The 20,292-nt window shown below is 33.4% G+C and overlaps 2 protein-coding genes across 2 annotated transcripts; both read left to right on the plus strand.

The window, feature by feature from the left end:
* The first annotated feature begins 5,790 nt into the window (after positions 1 to 5,790).
* On the plus strand, positions 5,791 to 8,349 carry LOC127093028 (uncharacterized). The gene has a single exon (XM_051031927.1). The coding sequence runs from the start codon at positions 6,303 to 6,305 to the stop codon at positions 8,040 to 8,042; it is 1,740 nt and encodes a 579-aa protein (XP_050887884.1). The 5' UTR covers positions 5,791 to 6,302; the 3' UTR covers positions 8,043 to 8,349.
* Positions 8,350 to 14,623: 6,274 nt separating this feature from the next.
* On the plus strand, positions 14,624 to 16,110 carry LOC127093340 (40S ribosomal protein S11). Its single transcript, XM_051032254.1, has 6 exons — positions 14,624 to 14,635; positions 14,721 to 14,761; positions 14,857 to 14,957; positions 15,565 to 15,709; positions 15,803 to 15,892; positions 16,020 to 16,110. The coding sequence occupies exons 1-6, from the start codon at positions 14,624 to 14,626 to the stop codon at positions 16,108 to 16,110; spliced, it is 480 nt and encodes a 159-aa protein (XP_050888211.1).
* The last annotated feature ends 4,182 nt before the right edge of the window (positions 16,111 to 20,292 follow it).

Consider the following 20,292-nt stretch of genomic DNA (forward strand, 5'->3'; position numbering starts at 1 on the left):
GAGAAGTTCAATGAGAAAAATGATTTTTCTTATTGGAGGATGTAGATGAAAAATTTGCTTATTTCACAAAAGTTGCACAAAGCATTAGCGGGAAAAGAAAAGAAACCGGAGAGTATGAAGGATGAGGATTGGGAGGAGTTAGATCTTGAAGCACGGGCGACCATAATCTTATGCCTTGAGAGGGATGTTGCATTCTTGGTTAATGAAGAAGCAACGGCTGCTGGCGTGTGGTCAAAGTTAGAGAGTAATTTCATGACGAAAACTCTAATAAGTCGGATCTACTTAAAGTCCAAATTGTATACTTGCAAGATGGAGGAAGGCACCTCAATTCGGGAGTATGTCAACAAGTTTGATAGGATTATATCAGACTTGAAGGATGTAGAAGTGAAGATTGATGAAGAAGACCAAGCATTGTTGTTACTACTTTCATTACCAGAGTCCTATGAAAATCTAGTCCAAACATTGATGCTTGTGGGTGATACTCTAACCATGGATGAAACTAGAACATCACTTTTGGCAGATGATCTTCGTAAGGTTGCTACAAGTGGGATGTCTAGTAGCAGTGGAAGAGAACAAACTCAGGGATTATTTGTTACTAGAGGGAGGACAAATGAAAGAGGACAAGGCAGGGGAAGGAAGTCTAGATCAAAATTTAGAGCTCCAGTGGATAAGGCGTGCTTTAAATGTGGTGAGCTTGGGCACTTTAAAGCCAATTGTCCAAATAAGAGGGTATTATTTAAGAAGTACACCAATAACGAAAACTACTCCAGAGGTAAACAAGATTTGCAGGAGGCGAGTTATGTCTCTAATGGCGAGGATGGTTGCTTCTCAGTTTCAGACCAAGACCATGATATCTCCGGGAGATGGATGCTTGATTCATGAGCTTCACACCATATGTGCCCAAATAGGAAGTGGTTTACTACCTACCAAAGCACATATGGTGGTACAGTTTTAATGGGAAATAACCATGCCTGTAAAATTATGGGGTATGGTACAATACGAATCAAGATGCATGATGGAGCGGTAAGGACTCTGATGAACGTGAGACATGTCCCTAATTTGAGGAAAAACCTTATTTCTCTTGGTGTATTAGAGGAAAATGGTTGCAAAATAATCTTGGAAAATGGAGGCTTAAAGGTTGTTCGTGGCTCTTTGGTTGTGATGAAGGGGGTTCGTCACAGGAATCTGTATCCTCTTATTGGGGAAACTGTCATAGGTGATTTGGCAGTTGGAATCAGTGGAAGTAAAGATTAAACTGAATGTACCAGGATGTGGCATATGCGCCTTGGGCATATGTCTGAAAAGGGTCTATCACTGCTTGGTGAGAAAGGTTTGCTGAAGAACATGGAAAAGCCATGCATAGAATTTTGTGAACATTGTGTGTATGGAAAAGCATATAGGTTGCGATTTTCTACAAGCAAGCATAAAAGCAGGGGAATGTTAGACTACGTGCATACTGACGTTTGGGGTCCGGCTCCGATTACTTCTAAGGGTGATTCTAGGTACTTTGTTACATACGTTGATGATCATTCGAGATATGTTTGGATTTATTTACTTAAGCATAAGAATGAGGTATTTGATACTTTCAAGTGTTGGAAAGCAATGGTTGAGAACAGAACGGGTAGAAAGCTGAAAACTCTGCGATCGGATAATGGTACAGAGTATACGGATGGAGCTTTCAAGAGGTTCTGTGATCAGGAAGGCATTGTTAGACACTGGACGGTAAGAGGCACACTGCAACAGAATGGAGTCGCGGAAAGACTGAACCGTACACTTCTTGAGAAAGCAAGGTGTATGCGCTCTAATTCTGGGTTAGGTCGAGAATGGTGGGCAGAGTCGGTAGCTACAGCTTGTTATGTTGTAAACAGATCCCCACATTCTAGTTTAGGTGGAGACACACCCTATAGGGTGTGGTCAGGTGAGCATGCTGATTATGAAAGACTAAAAATATTCGGATGCACGGTTTATTATCACGTCAAGGAAAACAAACTTGATAATAGAGCCAAGAAAGCTATCTTTCTAGGATATGCAACAGGGGTCAAAGGCTACCGCCTTTGGAGTGTAGAAGATTCTAAGTTTGTGATTAGCAGGGATGTTACCTTTGATGAAAAATCTATGGTGCCTAAAGATGGTGATGTGACGATATCAAATAAGCAAGTTATTAAGATAGAATCTGAAGACCAACCAGATTCTAGTCGTGGTCAGGTGGAGAATCCTATCGCCAGTGAAGACGAGCAAGAGGATGAACATGATTATGAGGAGGTTCAGCAGGAAAATACACATGTATTACAACAACAGCAGCAGGAATCTTTGGATACCACTAGGCCAAAGAGAAATTATAAAACAGTTCAGAAGTTTGGGTCAGACAAACCTCTAAGGCATTATGGGCAGGTTAACTTGGTTGAATATGCACTCTCGGTTGAAGATGATGAGCCGGTCACCTTCAAGAAAGCTATCAAAGACAAAGATAGAGAGAGTTGGTTGGTTGCTATGGAGGAAGAGATGCAATCTCTTCACAAGAACAAGACATGGGAGGTGGTCCCATTGCCTGTAGGAAAGTCTGCTATTGGTTGTAAATGGGTGTATAAAAGAAAAGAAAATCATACTAAGTCATACGGTACAAGATATAAGGCTAGGCTAGTGGCCAAGGGGTTTGCACAAAAGGAAGGAGTTGATTACAATGAGATATTTTCTCCGGTGGTGAAACATACTTCTATCCGGATGCTATTAAGTTTAGTAGCTCATGGTGATCTTGAGCTGGAACAACTAGACGTGAAGACAACTTTCTTGCATGGAGACTTAGATGAGGAAATATATATGTATCAACCTGAGGGTTACAAGGTTGAGGGTAAAGAGAGTCAGGTATGTCGTTTGAGAAAATCACTTTATGGATTGAAACAATCTCCGAGACAGTGGTACAAACGATTTGATTCTTTTATGATAAAACAAGGTTTCTCTAGAAGCAGCTATGACAGTTGTGTCTATATTCAGAAGCTTCATGGAGGTGATTCTATCTATCTATTATTGTATGTCGATGACATGCTTATTGCTTCAAAAAGCAAGGTGGAGATAGATAAGTTGAAGTCTAAACTTGGTAAAGAGTTTGAGACAAAGAACTTGGGTGCTGCAAATAAAATACTGGGTATGGAGATTAGAAGAGAGCGGACAAACCGGAAACTGTTCTTGAGTCAAAAAGGCTATTTAGAGCGGGTTGTTGAAAGGTTTGGAATGAAAGGTGCTAAGTCGGTGGTTACTCCATTAGCTCCACATTTTAGGCTTTCTGGTAATCAATCTCCCACTACAACAGAAGATAAGGCATACATGGAAAATGTACCTTATGCTAGTGTAGTTGGCAGTTTGATGTACGCTATGGTGTGTACACGTCCAGATATTTCACAAGCGGTAAATGTTGTCAGTAGGTTCATGGCAAATCCGGGAAAGACACACTGGGAAGCGGTGAAGTGGATTTTGAGGTACTTAAAGGGTACCATTAACACTGGTTTGTGTTTTGGTGAAGATACATGTCAAATAAGCGGGTTCGTTGATTCAGATTATGCTGGTGATCTAGATAGACGGCGATCTACTACTGGTTATATGTTCAAAATACACGGTGCTCCAGTTAGTTGGCGATCGATGTTACAGTGTACAGTGGCACTCTCTACTATGGAAGACGAGTACATGGCAGTACCAGAAGGAGTAAAGGAAGCATTGTGGCTGAGGGGTTTTCTAGGTGATTTGGGTGTTGAGCAAGAACGCGTGAGACTGATGTGTGATAGTCAAAGTGCAATCCATTTGGCTAAGAATCAGGTCCATCATGCTCGAACCAAGCATATAGATGTCAGGTATCATTTTGTACGGGATGTCGTAGAGGAAGGTCATATCTCTCTTACGAAAGTACACGCTGATGAAAATCCTGCAGACATGTTGACCAAGGTTGTGACAGGCAGCAAGTTTCAACACTGCTTGAACTTGCTAAACATTATTCCATTTTCGTCCAAAATTTAAGGATTTTTTTTTAAATTATGAACGAGGTGGAGAATTGTAGAAATAGTCAACACAAGAAAAATTCAACACAAGGCATAATAGGAAAATAAGGGAACGACTTATATTTTATTGTAACATGATTCATTCATTTATTAGTGTGTAAGACACTATAAATTGTCATATGTTTAGTGTAACAATCATCAAGCAACATTGTAACAACACACACACACACACACACTATATATATATATATATATATATATATATATATATATATATATATATATATATATATATAAAAACAAGTTACTACTTTCTCAATATAATCAATCTTTATTCTTTAGACATATATTCCTTCATACAAGTTATTATTCTAGCTATATTATTTCGTGTTCAACCTTAGTGAGGATGATATTTCATATCGTTATTAGAAGCCAAATTTCCGCTGCGACTCCAACAAAAAGTGATTATAAAAAATGATTATAAAAAGTGATTATGAAATAAGTTGATCTACTGTTTTGCTTTCCTAACTTATCATTGGTTAATATAATTTTCATGCGCTAAGCGGATTCTAATCCCTTTTCGATTACAGTAACAATAACAAGTACATTGATACTAATATATGATGCGTGTTCCTAATTTCTGAATTAAGCAAACAAATTATGAATTAAGAAAACGAGTTAAGCACACACGAATTAAGCAAACGCGATTATGAAACATATATCAATCGAAATTAATCAACACATATTCTATAAAACTTGAATAAAGCATACAAGACATATAACAGAATATTGAAAGGAAAAAGACATTTGATTGAAAATTAAGAAACCTCAAAGTATTGACGGAAACCGATTACAGCAAATCAACCATGTGAACTTTAGTTCTCCATGCAATCGTCTAAGCAATATTGTATCGTGAAAACTTAAAATAGGATTACTGTAGCAGTGAAAGACCTAATATAATAAAAGGGAAATTCGGGCCCTTATGGGATCCGACCCGAAAATTACAAAAATCGACTCAAACTAACTATTTTAATTAAGTCTAAAACTTCAACGAATTATTCGACTCTCCTTCATTCTGAATCTGCTTTTGACTTCAACATGAAACCTGTAACTCTTTCTCTTAGATTTCTAATACATATTATAACGCATCAATCCGATTCTTGAAGCTCAAATTATGATCTGCATAGTGATAAAGTATCAAATAACTATTTATGTTAAAAATAAAATACAAAAATAAAATAAAACCCAAAATAAATTTAAATATAAAAAATACATCAAAATGCACTCATCAATTTTATACGTGAACTAAATGAGCTATTTATACCACTAGAATTATAATTATTATATAAATATAATAAATTATATTACTATTCTAAGTTAACATATTATTATTTTAAATTGTATTATAATAAATAATTCACATTATTATTATTTTAAGTTAACATTTTAGTTAAATATTTGAAAGTAATAATATGACATATGTTTCATATAATTATAGAATAATTAAAATTTTCTAATTTTTTTTTAATAAGAAACACTTCATTTTAATTCATTTCTGTATTTTAAGATCCTCCTTCTAATAGGGTTAGATACCTCTTCCACCAAGACCACATTGATTAACAACTTTGACTTTTGCTTTCTCTTTGTACTAATATTCAAACTAACACACACATGTAAACTAATCATAGTAAGCCTGATCAAAATAGGAGTACAACTGACGCACTATCTTAGTTCATCAAGTTTGACTAAAACTTTGTCATCAAAATAAACAAATAAGTATATAGATCTATGAACTAGCATGTGTTTTAGATTTTTGTTTATGAATAATAATCTTAGCATTAAGATTAATTTCTATAGAGTATTTTTAACATATTTTTAATAATGTATGTGTATCGTGTAGCTGTTTTATGCTCCTTTTTTGGCTGGTAGGTACTGGAAGATTAAAACATAAGAAAACAAAAATTCAAAATTCAACAGTTTCTTTCCACTTTCAAAATCCTGATCCACTTTTTGAAATGTAGAAGAAGAGACAGAGAACAAACACATCACAAACTTTACCTCTCTTTTCCCTCCACTCCACTTTCTTTTGTCTCATCTTCTCCTTGCTATTGCACCCTTTTGTTTTTTTTTGCACCCCTCAATAAATTTCATTTTCAAAAAGTGTTTTTACCATGAAAGTTTGCATCTTTAACAAAATTTCGTGGTTTTCTCATTCTTTCTGTTAATGGGTTTGATCTTCCTTTGTTGAAATTTGTATTTTTACAAGGTTTCACTTTTGGGTTGACACGGAAGGAAAGTTCGGTGAAAGTGGTAGCTATGGTTGCTGAAGCTTGGTTTTTGAAGATGGGTAACCAGGTAAGTGCAAATTTCAAACAAGCCCTTGTTTTAGAATCTTGTTCTAGTAGTAAAAAACATGTTCCTAAAAAGCATGTTAATAAGAAAGTGGTAGAAACCATAGGGATTCTTTCTTTTGAAGTAGCTAATGTAATGTCCAAAACTATTCACCTTTATAAATCATTGTCTGATTCTGAGATCACAAAGCTGAGGAATGAGATCTTGAGCTCAGAGGGTGTTAGGAAATTGGTTTCATCTGAAGAGGGTTATTTACTTGAGCTTGTTAAAGGTGAGAAGCTTGATGAGTTGAACCGTGTTGCTGGTGTGGTTTCTAGGTTAGGGAAGAAGTGTTCTGTGCCTGCTTTGCAAGGGTTTGAGCATGTGTATGGTGATATTGCTAGTGGTGTTATAGATGTGAAGGAGTTAGGGTTCTTAGTTAAGCATATGGAGGGAATGGTGAGGAAAATGGATAGGTATGTGAGTGCTACTAGGGGGTTGTATAGTAAAATGGGGGTGTTGAATGAATTGGAGCAAACTGTGAAGAAGTTTCGGAATGATAACCGGAATGAGGAGAGTATAAGGGGTTTTGAGCAGAGACTCGTTTGGCAGAAGCAAGATGTGAGGCATCTCAAAGAGATTTCGCTATGGAATCAGAGTTTTGATAAGGTTGTTGAGTTGTTGGCTAGGACGGTTTGTACCTTGTATGCTAGAATCTGTATGATCTTCAGCGAATCTACGGAGAAGAAGTATAGTCTCGGGTTTGGTAATTTTGAAGGTTCGCCACTCGTGCGAAATGAATGTAGATCCGCGTCCGGTTTGATTAATGTTGATGTGAATTTGGAGAAGTTGAAACGTAATATTAGCAAGAAAAATGGTTTTCATTTGAATTCAATCGGGAGAAACGGTTGCAGTAGAACTCATATAGATGTAAAGAGAGGTGAGTTAGCTTATGTTCAACTTGAAGATTTTGGCTTTCCTTGTGGAACAAGTCCTGGGAGACTTTTCATGGAATGTCTCAGTTTAAGTAGCTCAGTTTCAGCGTTCGATGATTTTGACGACGTTGTTATCGACCGTGAGGATCAATACAGTTGTTTGTCAAGCTCTCAAAGTCCTATTGGGATTGGGAGTATTGTCAAGAAAAAGGAGCAATTGTGCTCAACCGTCGGTCCGAACAGTGGATCATCTGTTATTTATGCTCCTCCTTCTACTCTTGGAGGCTGTGCTCTAGCATTGCATTATGCGAATATCATTATTGTTATTGAGAAATTACTTAGCTTTCCGCATTTAATCGGCGAGGAAGCTAGAGATGATCTATATAAGATGCTGCCAACTAGCTTAAGGTTATCTTTGAAGGCCAAACTTAAGATCTATGTCAAGGATTTGGCCATATATGATGCCCCTCTTGCACATGAATGGAAGGCGACTCTTGACGGGATACTTCGGTGGCTTTCTCCGCTTGCTCATAATATGATGAAATGGCAAAGTGAGAGGAATTTCGAGCAACGCGAAATAGTTAGCCGGACGAACGTGCTGCTATTTCAGACATTGTATTTTGCTGATAAGTGTAAGACGGAGGAAGCTATATGCGAACTTCTTCTAGGAATGAATTACATATGTCGCTATGAACAACAACAGAACGCGTTACTTGGTTGTGCAAGCAGTTTCAATTTTGAAGATATAATGAAATGGAAATTGCAGCGCGGTACTTCGTTACTTGATTGAATACATTCTAGACATTGTAATCCTCAATGTGGTGATAACGAGTTAGGATTCTCTTCATTTCTCTCAAGAACTCTCCATTTATTGAGTAATGGAGAGAATCCCTACCCTTTGATGACATAGTTTTTTGATACCACATGGAATTAATTACTTTGTTTATTGATGATTAATGTCATTTTTATAAAATGTTCAAAAATATTCATACTGAACTTCTAATTCAGTTTCTGTGAAACTTGCTTGTTGCTTAGAGTATGCTTTGTTAGAGGTATTACAGTGTATAACACAGAGAAGTAATATTGATTTGATGTCATTCTTTGGAGTAGCATCTTCATAGTACTAATTCAGAGAGTGAGTCGCTCTTATTTAAAGGGCACATTCTTGTGGTTCTTAATATCTGGAATTTCAAAACTTGTAATTTGAATGAAACACGATACTCCCAAAAGCGGTATAACGGATAGTGTGATGAACTGCTATTGTGAACTTGAATACGTAAATACTTAAAATAAGTTCTAACAAGATAGGTAATTCTTGAAAAACATCTAACATACATAAATTTCAACAACACAATCAAATAATAAATGTGTTCAAAATGATGTTTCACTCAGAAAGTTTTTTAATGTCAGCAAACATTTTCTTGCAAGCTTTAACTTCTTCCGTTATCCCTAAGGGATGCTTCGTAGCTCGTGTTATTTTGAAGGTTCATCACAAAAATCACAAACAATAGTTATGTTGCTTTTAATCTTTATAAGAGCTCCGCCGTAAACCCATGTCAATATTATCACTAATAGATTTAAAAAAACCTTTGTTGTTGAAAGTTTGTGTCACATTTGCAGAAGAAGTAATGAGTCATCATGAGGGGAATCATATATATTAGGTCAAATATATTCATTTAAAGATCAAAGATCCATTCAAATATGGAACATGCTGCCTGATCACCATGTTAGGAAGACTTTCGACATAAGGAGTCGGTTCCTTACTTGAACCATCGACTATGAAACTACTAATAGGTCATCATGAGGGGAAACATATACATTAGATTAAAACACTCATTTAATGGTCAAAAACTCATCAAAATAAGTGATAGAGACACCACATTATTCATCCAAAACTTTAAGATGATAGGTGTATGAGTCTTCTCATTTATAAAATGTTCAACCTCCACTTTTCTAAACAATGTGAGACTTAAAACTCAAACTTATTTCTCAACAAGAAGATGATGCCATAAATGCTAATGAAAAAGAAACAAAACAACACAACAAATAGTTGAATAGGTGAAGAAGTTGTATGAGGAAGTTTCACAAAGAAGATAGTTTTCCGAAAGAAAAAGACGCAAGTAAAGAGGGAAGAGACAAGAACACACACTAAAATGACGTAAAACAAACTCTTGTGTTTTTATATTTAAATTATCAAAATACCAATTTATCCTTAAAAAAATTCAAATTTACAAATTTATCCTCGTCTTCACAATAGGGGTCTGAGACCGCTACGGTTGAAACCACTACAGAACCGTGCCTGTGCCGTGAAAATGCCGCCATGACGCCACAAATAGTGGCCGCTAATCCCGCTATTGCCAATAGCGCTTAGCAGCCCAAAAGTGTCACGGTGAGATCCGGTTCCGCTCCACCCTCTATAATGCGCTATTGACGATGTTTATAATAAATTGAACTATCAAAAGCTAGAAATATATACTACTTATAAATTAATTTCCAAATCATATCTATCCTATAGATAAATTATAGACAAATTTGAACCTGTGTGGTGTTGTATTCGGATGTAATGTATTCTATCCTACAAGAGATGTTTGAAATTCTAATTAGTATATGTTTGGCTAGTAAATGTAAATGTGTTTCAGCTCCACAGAGTGATGAAATCCTGTTTCCATTAAGGTGTTATACAGCATGGTGGTGTAATGAATCAGTGGACCCATGCATCAGAAACCACACTGTGTGTCTGTGACTGAAATGAAACCGGGAGCTACATTGGCGTCAGCGGATCGCACTGTCTCAGGCAAATCACTGGACATCGTTTGACTCCAAGATGCACAGCTGATTCACCATTCTCTTCTGTCATGTGCATGGGTCCACTTCAATTTTCGTTTACTTTATTTTTAATTTTAAATATTATAATATTTTTAAAATTTTAAGATTTCCTTGGTTTGGACCTGTATAGATATATAGAGAAAATCTTTAAATTTTGTGTTAAGTAGAGTACTTCAGATGGAGGTCAAATAATTAGAGATAGAGGAAAATATAAGAAAATTATAAAATAAATTATTAAGATAGAACATTTTAATGGAAGTTGATCAATTTAGTCGATGTCATAATGTTTTCTTATTGTTTTTCTTCTATTATGAAAGACTAATTTTGACATCTTATAACATAAATATCCATTATTGAAATAATCAAAATCATAATTTTAAAAAAAAAATATATCTCAAAAATGATTTTTTTTAAATTATTTGAAATAATTTTAAAATTAAATGATTTTTTTAAATTTTTAATATAAAAAAAGTTTTAATAAAATGATAAAGTATTTAAAATAATATTTTAATAATACTCTCTCCGTTCCTTTTTAAGTGTCATTTTTTATTTTTTACACGTACCAAGAAAGTTAATTATTATTGTTACTTTTTCAACAACAATTCTCATTTTACATATAATACCTTTAATTATTTATTATATTCATTTTACTTTTTCTCTTTATATAATAATTATTTAGGGGTAATTTTGACAAAATACAATTAATATTACCTTGAACTTTATAAGTGACAATTAAAAATAATGAACAAAATTTTGTAAAAATGAGACACTTAAAAATGAACTGAGGGAGTAATTATTCAAATTGAATTTTTATTTGAGTTTTTTATTTTGTAAAACTTTTTTACATACAAATATATATTAATACAATTTTTTTTTAAAAAAAACTGAAAAAAAACCGGCTTTATGCCTTACTAATTCTTAAATGGACAATTTAGTTCTTGTATGGAAGGACAATAATATTGTCAACTCTTTTAATATCATTTTTATTAAATCTAAGAGATTTGATTTACATAATCACTTTAAAAAATAAAAGATTTGAAATTTTTTAAAACTTCAAATGTTAAAGATTTCTTTTTAAAAAAATAAACTAAGTCTTTCTATAATCATTAATAAAGAACAACAAGACATTTGTTATCAAAGAAGGATGAATTTCAATTCAATATAAATCGAGGGAATTCATGTTCGAATTCCGTCAAAACCATTATTTTATAAAAAATAAAGTTTGAATTGATGATTTATGAAAAATATTTTAATCTCCCCATGATCATCAAAATGTTAATTGGGATATATCTTCTTATATAAAGACCAAAATGTTAAAATTAAAATTGATATTAGATGATATTAGAATCCAACTATTTGTTAAAGTCATGATAATCAATTATTCAGAATGATAGAAGTATTAGATTGAGTATTTATTTGTATGATCATGTGCTTCAATATTTAAAATTTTCAATGGGACAAATCTCAAATCTCAAATAACATATCTATTTATAAGATAAAAACTCTAGTACCATCCGCCATAAACCTTAGAGATTGGACCACACTTTATTCTACACAAATCAGAATAAGTGTTAAAAAACTCATTATTATTGATCACTTTTATAGAGCTTAAGCATTTTTTAATGGACCACATTTACAACTTCAGCACGTTTAGTAAAATAAAAAGTGACAATTGATTAGATCCCACAAAATATTTCTAACATTCTATCACTTGGATAAAATCAATTGTGTGATGATAATTTTAAAGAAAATATTTTTAAAAACAACTCTTGGATTGACAACACATTTCCTAAATTAGATCGACCACTGAACAAATGATCTCAAGATGCAACACTTAATTAAGACTCTATCCAAAAAAAAAAATGATATTGAATCATGGCGAAAGTTATATCCTTAGTGATACAACATCTTCCATGGTTATAAATACCACCAACTCCGTAGACTAGTCATTCATGTATAGGGTAGTAAAAAAATAACATGTCATCGTGATCTAACACCCATACTATTATTTTCTTAGTCACTCATCAATTTCTCTCAAATGTCTAAAATCCAGAGAAATCACGTAGTAAAATACCATAAAGCCTCGTCTCTAAAATAGTATTGACCACTGACTTAGTGATCCCAACAAAACTGAGATATAATTTCATATTTAAAATATAAATATGTATATATAAATTTCATTAAAATTCATTTCACCAATAATAATAAGGTCAAACAAAAGTTCATGTTAATCTATCAAATATACTAACTGAAATACAAATTCAACATCATAAAAAAGATAACGTAGATTTTTAAATTCCCACTAACTAAACACATCAAAAGAACTCACAATTCTCACATTTTCAACGTGACTCTTGATAATAATGGACTCGGATCCAGGTTAAGGGATCAACCAACATATAACTTATATCAATGTGTTCCACCATTATAGTACCATCTTTTAGCAAGATCTCTGATGGTTAGGTACTTAATTCCAATTGATGGTAGAAGATGCAACAATAGTTTTTCTTTACTCTCCCAGGATATTGTACCTCCATCCAACATAAAGATATATCCCGAAGTTGACTTTCTATCATCAAGACATTCACACTAATATTTGAATAAGTGTACCCTTTGTTTTTTAAATTGTCCACTCTTTTATACACCAACACATACTCTTTGGTCCCTTGAATGTTTTAGGCCTAAAAATTATAAAATTGTATGTAAAAGCTCGTGCTACAAAAGCCTGCAAAAAAATGGCGGGGTGGGGCAGATATATTAAAGGATGCAGAACTAAAACTTTGTCGCGGCCCACGAAAAAGTGCGGGCAAAACAGACATGCCTGATGGATTCGACCTATTTTGCCACCCCTAATAACTGTCTGTAACCATTAGATGATCATGATGATTTTGATGATGACAACATCTTATGTCAAGCAAAATCATGTAAAATCTTTATCTGTAAAGTAGGTTCAATGATTAAGATGTTCACTGTGATATTAGGATGTTCTTTGTGAGATCAAATATCAAGCCATGAAAACACCTAAGGTCAAACAACATTCAGTGAAGTCTTTGATGATCTATGGTCTAAAAACCTCTGATGATGGTGTATGATCAAAGAAGTTATTTCAAGTCTCATAAGTTAAAAGATTCAAGTTATAGATGAAGTGTTAAATCAATGATGAACCATGCAAGGGAACTTGAAGCTTCAAAGTTGTGAAAGAGAGGAAGTGTGAAAGCTTGTATAGTCTTGCACTTAGCGCATGTTTGAGTATCGGTATAATATAAGGTATAAGAGTAACTATCGAGATATTAAGGCAAATCACAAACACACTTAAATATATTTTGAAGCCTCAGTCATTTGATAATTCACCTGAAAAATTTTGATACACGTACCTAATTTACTATTAACTTGTTTAATCAGTGTTTTTAAACTGGTTTATTGATGAACATATTAGATTTAACATATTAACTCATTTCTAACGCCTTCAAATAGATTAAGGAAGCCTCTAACTGATCAATGACAGTGTAATTAAAAAATCTTCCATATTTGGCTTGTCTAATCGATTAATAACCAGGATTAATCGATTAGAACGTTAAAAATGCCCATGAACCATTTTATTTCTTATCCAATCTTTTTGTTTAAATAGAGGGATTCTCCTCATTCCATTTCACGCTAGATTTCGAAATTAAAACTATACTTTACTATTTTCTACTCTCTTATTCTCTATTTTATTATTCTTTATTTAAGTTTCCTTAGTATCAAGAGAGTGAAAAATACTTGTGAGAGTTTGGTTATACTAGTGTGGTATTTCATTTGTTCATGTTCAATGATGTGATTCTCTTGAGCGATATCCTTGTTTGGTTCTTGAGATTAGCATGTTAAAATCTTTGTTTGGTTAGCTTAACCTATTAAAAGCTCCATTTGGTTTGTGAATCAACATGTGTAAAATATCTCATTTGTTGTAAGAAGGTTTGTGGACATATACTTAAAAGCTCAAGGCTTATTATTAGTTGAGCTCTTAAGAGGAAACTCTTAGGGACAAGAGTTGACCAAGTGATAGGCCAAACTTGTATAATCCTTTGGTGCAATCTCTCTAACTTTATGTCTTTACTTTTTGTTATTTATTTGTATTCCCTCTTTAATTCCTTCTTCTTCTTTCCACTGCTTTATCTCCATTGGACTAACATAAACCAATTTTAATAAAGGTTTTTTTTAAATAAAGGTTTCTTTCACTACGCCAAAAAGGTTTTTTAACAGCGCATCTTAGACAGCGCTTTTAAAAGAAAGCGCTGTCTAAGGTTAAAATAAAAATAAAACACGGAAAATATTCTAAAAAAATAATGAAAGCGCTTTTAAATATAGACCTTAGTCAGCGCTTTTGAGAAAGCGCTGTTTAAAGTCTTTCAATTAAAAAAAAAATTAGAACAATCAGGTTTAGGTTTAAGGTTTGACCGGGTAGACATATAACAATCAGGTTAGGGTTTCTCATCCTCTACCAAAAATCTGAGCGAGAAGGTTTCCAGTGCGTGCGGCTTCACCAAATCCCTCCTCCGCAATTCCACCATGGCTGAACAAGTAACTTCTTGTTGCTTCGTTTTTCGTTTTTTCATTCTGCTATGTTTCGATTTTCCATTGATGTGTATTTTTTAATCTGTTACAGACTGAGAAGGCTTATCTCAAACAACCCAAAGTGTTTTTATGGTATATTCAGCACTTCATATCTCAATGTGTGTTTTGTTTTTAACTGTGATGATTGTTGATCCATATTTTTTTGTTGTTTTTGCTCAATTTCGTAGCTCGAAGAAATCTGGTAAGGGGAAGAGGCCCGGTAAAGGTGGAAATCGCTTCTGGAAATCTGTTGGTCTTGGATTCAAGACCCCCAAAGAAGCCATCGAAGGTTCCTTTCTCTCTGTATATATATATCTCAGTGTTTGTATATATATGGAGTGTCTTCGAGAGTGTGTTGATGTTTGGTTTTGAATGTATAAATGTAGCCTTTTGAAGGAGATGAGTGATGAACACACTTTGATAGCGAATTGATGCAAATCAAAATTAGAGAAAGATAGAAATAATGCAATAGAATACTACTAGAGCATTTTGGATTAGTGTAGTGGATGCTTAATTACATATCTATATTTTTCTATGATTTCATACTTGTGAGGTTGCCAACTCTGTTTTTGTTGTGTGTTTTGTATTGTATTCCTATTGGAAGTATTGAGGTCTCGGGTCTCTATGATGTGCTTAGAAATCCTCAATACTTGTTCAAGTTATTAGGTGTTGCTTTTTAATGAATGGTTTTGGTATCTATTTTGAAAGAATTGGTATATATGTGGGGCAAATGTAAATGCTTGTATCTTGCTTCATGAAAGTGTTAATTGCAAACAGAATAATGGTCTCAATATATAGAGGCAGACTATTCTTAATATATCTCTGTATGATTATATGGTTATGGTTATTTTATTTCTGCTTCTAATACAGAAATGACCTTTGAATTTCAAATACAGGAACCTTTATTGACAAGAAGTGTCCATTCACTGGCAATGTTTCCATCCGTGGTCGTATCATAGCCGGAACCTGTCACAGTGCCAAAATGAATCGGACTATTATTGTCAGGAGGAATTATCTTCACTTCATTAAGAAATATCAGAGGTATTCTCCTTTAATGGCATGCTCTTCATTTTTAATTTGCATGCTTGGATAAACATAATTTGTAAAACCTTTTTCCTTACGTGCTCTACTTAGGTATGAGAAGAGGCATTCCAACATTCCAGCTCATGTGTCACCTGCCTTCCGTGTTAAGGAAGGTGATCATGTCATTATTGGTCAATGCAGGTGAAACTCTAGCAGAATTCTATCATTTCTGTATTAACCCATAGATACTTTTATTTTAGTATATTATCATATAGATATTGGTATATGTATGTGTGTGACTAAGCCTTTACTTGTGCCACTTCTATAGGCCACTCTCCAAGACAGTGAGGTTCAATGTATTGAAAGTCATCCCAGCTGGATCATCCAGTGGTGCAAAGAAGGCATTTTCTGGCATATGAGATTTGGTTGGCACTCTTAGTATAAAGATTTTATCATCTATGTTGAAAGTAATTCCCGATTTCTGTATGGTGAAGTTCTTATCAGTTTTGGTAATTTTTGTTTGCTTTTGAAGTTCTGTACTGTGATTTGATAAAAGATATTTTAATTATGTTTATTTTACTGGGCATGATCTTATTTTGGTTATTGAATACTAGTTTCAAATATTTTGAATTTTGGACAGAAAATTCCCCCTAAATTACTGTTTAGTATTTTAAACAAGTCTATGTGATCCAACATAGAACCTCAGTTTACAGAACCCATTACCCAGCCTTATCAAATTTCAATGGGATGTGTTTTAAATTAAAAATATTTTTTAATTTAAACCCTAAACCTGGAAAAAATGTGGTTTAAAACAAAAGCTTCAAAAATTTTCGTATACCTTAGACAACGCTTTTGTAAAAAGCGCTGTCTAAGGGGGGGATTAGAAAGCGCTTTAGGCAAAAGCGCTGTCTAAGGGGGGGGGGGGGGGGCTTAGACAGCGCTTTTTGAAAAGCGCTGTCTAAGGTATACCTAAAAAAATTAAAATAGGAGGGTCTTAGAAAGCGCTTTTGGCCAAAGCGCTGTCTAAGGGGGGGGGGGGGGTGGCTTAGACAGCGCTTTTAAGATTTAAAAAAGCGTTGTCTAAACCTTTAGCAGCGGAGGTTTAGACAGCGCTTTAAAGCGCTGTCTAAGGCTAAAAAAAGCGCTGTCTAAGGTCTTGTTTGTTGTAGTGTTTCCACTGCTTTATCTCCATTGGACTAACATAAACCAATTTTAATAAAGGTTTCTTTCCACTGCTTTATCTCGACTTCTAAATATCACAATTCACTTTCCCTCTTGTGTTTGGAGTCACTTGGTCAACATGTATTTACTGATTTTTTCACCTTTAAAAACAAGAACTGTACAGGGTTTATAACTTTGTATATTAAACCTCTTTAAGACTTTATTACTGTAGGCCTTTTGATATGATCGTAGTGAGTGACGAGAAATATCTCTATGAATTTCAATTCCCAACACAAATGAAACCTCACTAAGATTTTTCATATAAAAAAATCTTGTTAATGTTTGTTTTGTCTCACACAGCATACCAAGGTCATTAAAAGCTAACAATATATCATTGACATATAATACAAGAAAGATACACTGATATACTTTCTTCTCTTAAAAATCTAAAGATGTGATCACTTCATCAAGTAATAAATACCATTTTATAGAAGCTTATTTCATGCCATAAATTGATCTCTTCAGCTTAGAAACCAAATTCTCTCGCCTAGCACTATTTATGGTCATGTGCTTTTCTTGTTATTGTGATTTTTTCACGAGAGAAACTCCAAATCTCACTTTGAGACAACATCATCTCAAAATTCATATAGGTGAAGTTTATTTTGTATTTATTTCTTGAGATACATATCCTCGATATAAAACTTCATTAAGAGTTTGAAAAACTCAACCCTCAATATGTAATAATCAACATTGTCACATAATGTTGCACAAACATCCAAATTAACGACTTGTTGTTTTCCATTGAATCTTAGGTTAAGGTATGTTAACATCATATTGGGTTGCTAGCGTTGTTGGAACCTTTATTCAAGGAGTTTTAATCATATACCTCTTAAGGTAGTCTTTACTAAATCTTTGGCCAGTGATTTAGTAAATAGATCAAGCAAATTATATCTTGATCTTATATGAATGAAATGATTACATCCTTAATAAATTTTCTCACGAAAGAATGTCTAAGTCATACTTGCCTAGACTTTATGTTCTACACTTTTTGTATGCTCTAGGTAAAGTGACTTGAGTACCACAATGTATCAACCCCTTTAAAACATTGTCTTCAGTCAATAGAATTTCCAACAGAAGGTCCCTCAACCATTCGTCTTCTTCACTAGAAGAAGCAAAAGTCTCAAACTCTGATTCTATGGTTGAGAGAATGATCCATATTTGTTTCTTGCTCTTCCAAGAAAATGCACTCCCGACTAGAGTAAATATCCACTCAAATGCAGATTTATGATATTCAACACTCGATATCCAACTCGCATCGGTATATCAATCTAATATAACATGAAATATACCATAATGGAGACCAATATTTTTTGTTTTCATAAGATATCCAAAAATCCTAATGACGGCCTTCCAATGCTCACCATTTGGGTTGCTAGTAAAATATACTCATTTTACTAATTGCAAATGCTATGTCGGGTCTAGTACATTGCACGCACTTGCATATTCCAATTGAACTATAACTCTTCCATCATTCTTTTGAAATTTAACACTAGGATCAAATGGAGTACTCACTTTCTTGAAATGTAAGTGTTTGAACTTATCAAGTACTTTCTCAATATAATGTGTTTGACTAAGTTCATAACCCCCACTATTTTGCTTTACTTTGACCCAAAAATTGTGTCAACTAGTATGAGATCTTTCATCTTGATATGTGGAAGTTAGAAACCTCTTTGTTTCTAAAATTCCATTCATGTCGTTGCTAATGATCAATCATATAATCAATATGGAGACAAATGAATATCACAATATTCTCACACAGTTTTGTGTGCAAACACTTGTAATAAGAATTAGATGAAGAAGGTTTTTAGATGCTCAAGCATGACGATGCAAGAAGGTTTTTAGATGAAATGAGAGATGAAATTATGAGCAATTTAAAGTAGTATATTATAAATTTCAATGAGGACCTTAGTTACTTGTCTCAAATATTCACTTGAATTTATATGCTAAACGTTCTTGATTAACTTTATCATTGATGTGCATGAAACTTTTGAAAATTTTCTTCTTTGATAATCTTTGTCTTCTTAAATTGAACTAGATATAAGATGTATTCCTCACAATCTACCTTTTTTAATGATGACAAACTCTTTGAATTCGTGTTTTGATAATGATTAAAAAGTCTTCCTTAAGTTGTGTGTCTCCCCTTAATTGGTGAATCTTAAAATGACAGAGTCAAACTTTTGATGTCATTGTTTCAGTGCTTGTTTTAATCCATACAAGGATTTGTCAAACTTGTACACCTTTTATTCATTTCTAGATAACCTTCTAGTTTCTCCATGTAAATCTCCTCATCGAGATTTATATTTAGGAATGTTATTTTGACATCCATTTCAAGAACTATAAGGTTATGGAAAGAAGCTAATGCAAACAATACTCTAATTTTCATTGTGCTTGCTGCTAGTGCATATGTGTCAAATGATAAACACCTTCTTTTTGTCTATAACACCCTTGGTCATTAATCTAGACTTGTAGGTGTTTATTGTACCATCACACTATGATACTTTCTTCTAAACAAGAGGAGTCATTTGAAGTTATTGCTTCCTTATAAGTCTTAGGATCATCTTCCACTTGAAGAATAATAGGAATCTTACGAAAAAAAATCTTATTATTTCCTTCCATTAGATAAAAAAACAAACTGACTACCAATTTTGTCTGGTCTTATATCCTTAGTCTTTCGGACTCTCTTGCTTATTCTAAGTTCGAGTTATTTTTCAACAATCCATGAAGATTCTTCCTCACGAGATTCTTTATTAGTGGTGAACTCTCGGTATGTGTTTCAATAATCCATAGAGAACCTTCCTCACGAGGTTCTTCATTTGTGGGAATCTCGAATTTCTTATCCTTCATAGGATCTCAAAATTGCATATTTCGGTATTCAATAATTACATTAGACTCTTATATGAACATGTTAGTCACATAAAATATAAATCAAAACTCAATTGCATAATTTAAAATCATGAACTTTAATAAATTTGACTAATTTAATAATCAACCAATTCATACATTAAAATTTTAAAATTACTTTCAATTTCAATTTATCTTTGATACGACAATGCAAACATATTGGAAATGCTATAAACACATATAAATGTATATTATTATAAATTCAAAATAGGAACCATAATTAGATAATATAAATTAAATTGTGTTACTTAATATCTACGGAATCACATTCTTGTTTACTGCTATTACTATATATATATATATATATATATATATATATATATATATATATATATATATATATATATATATATATATATATATATGGATGTACTCCAACATAGTGAATATATATTTGTCTTATTTTTATAGGCTAATGGTAACATGTGTCCCAAGGGTACAAGTTAATGATACATTTATAAAAATATTCTCTTGGAGCG

Source organism: Lathyrus oleraceus, chromosome 6, assembly GCF_024323335.1.
Source record: "Lathyrus oleraceus cultivar Zhongwan6 chromosome 6, CAAS_Psat_ZW6_1.0, whole genome shotgun sequence".
NCBI classification, from domain to species: domain Eukaryota; kingdom Viridiplantae; phylum Streptophyta; class Magnoliopsida; order Fabales; family Fabaceae; genus Lathyrus; species Lathyrus oleraceus.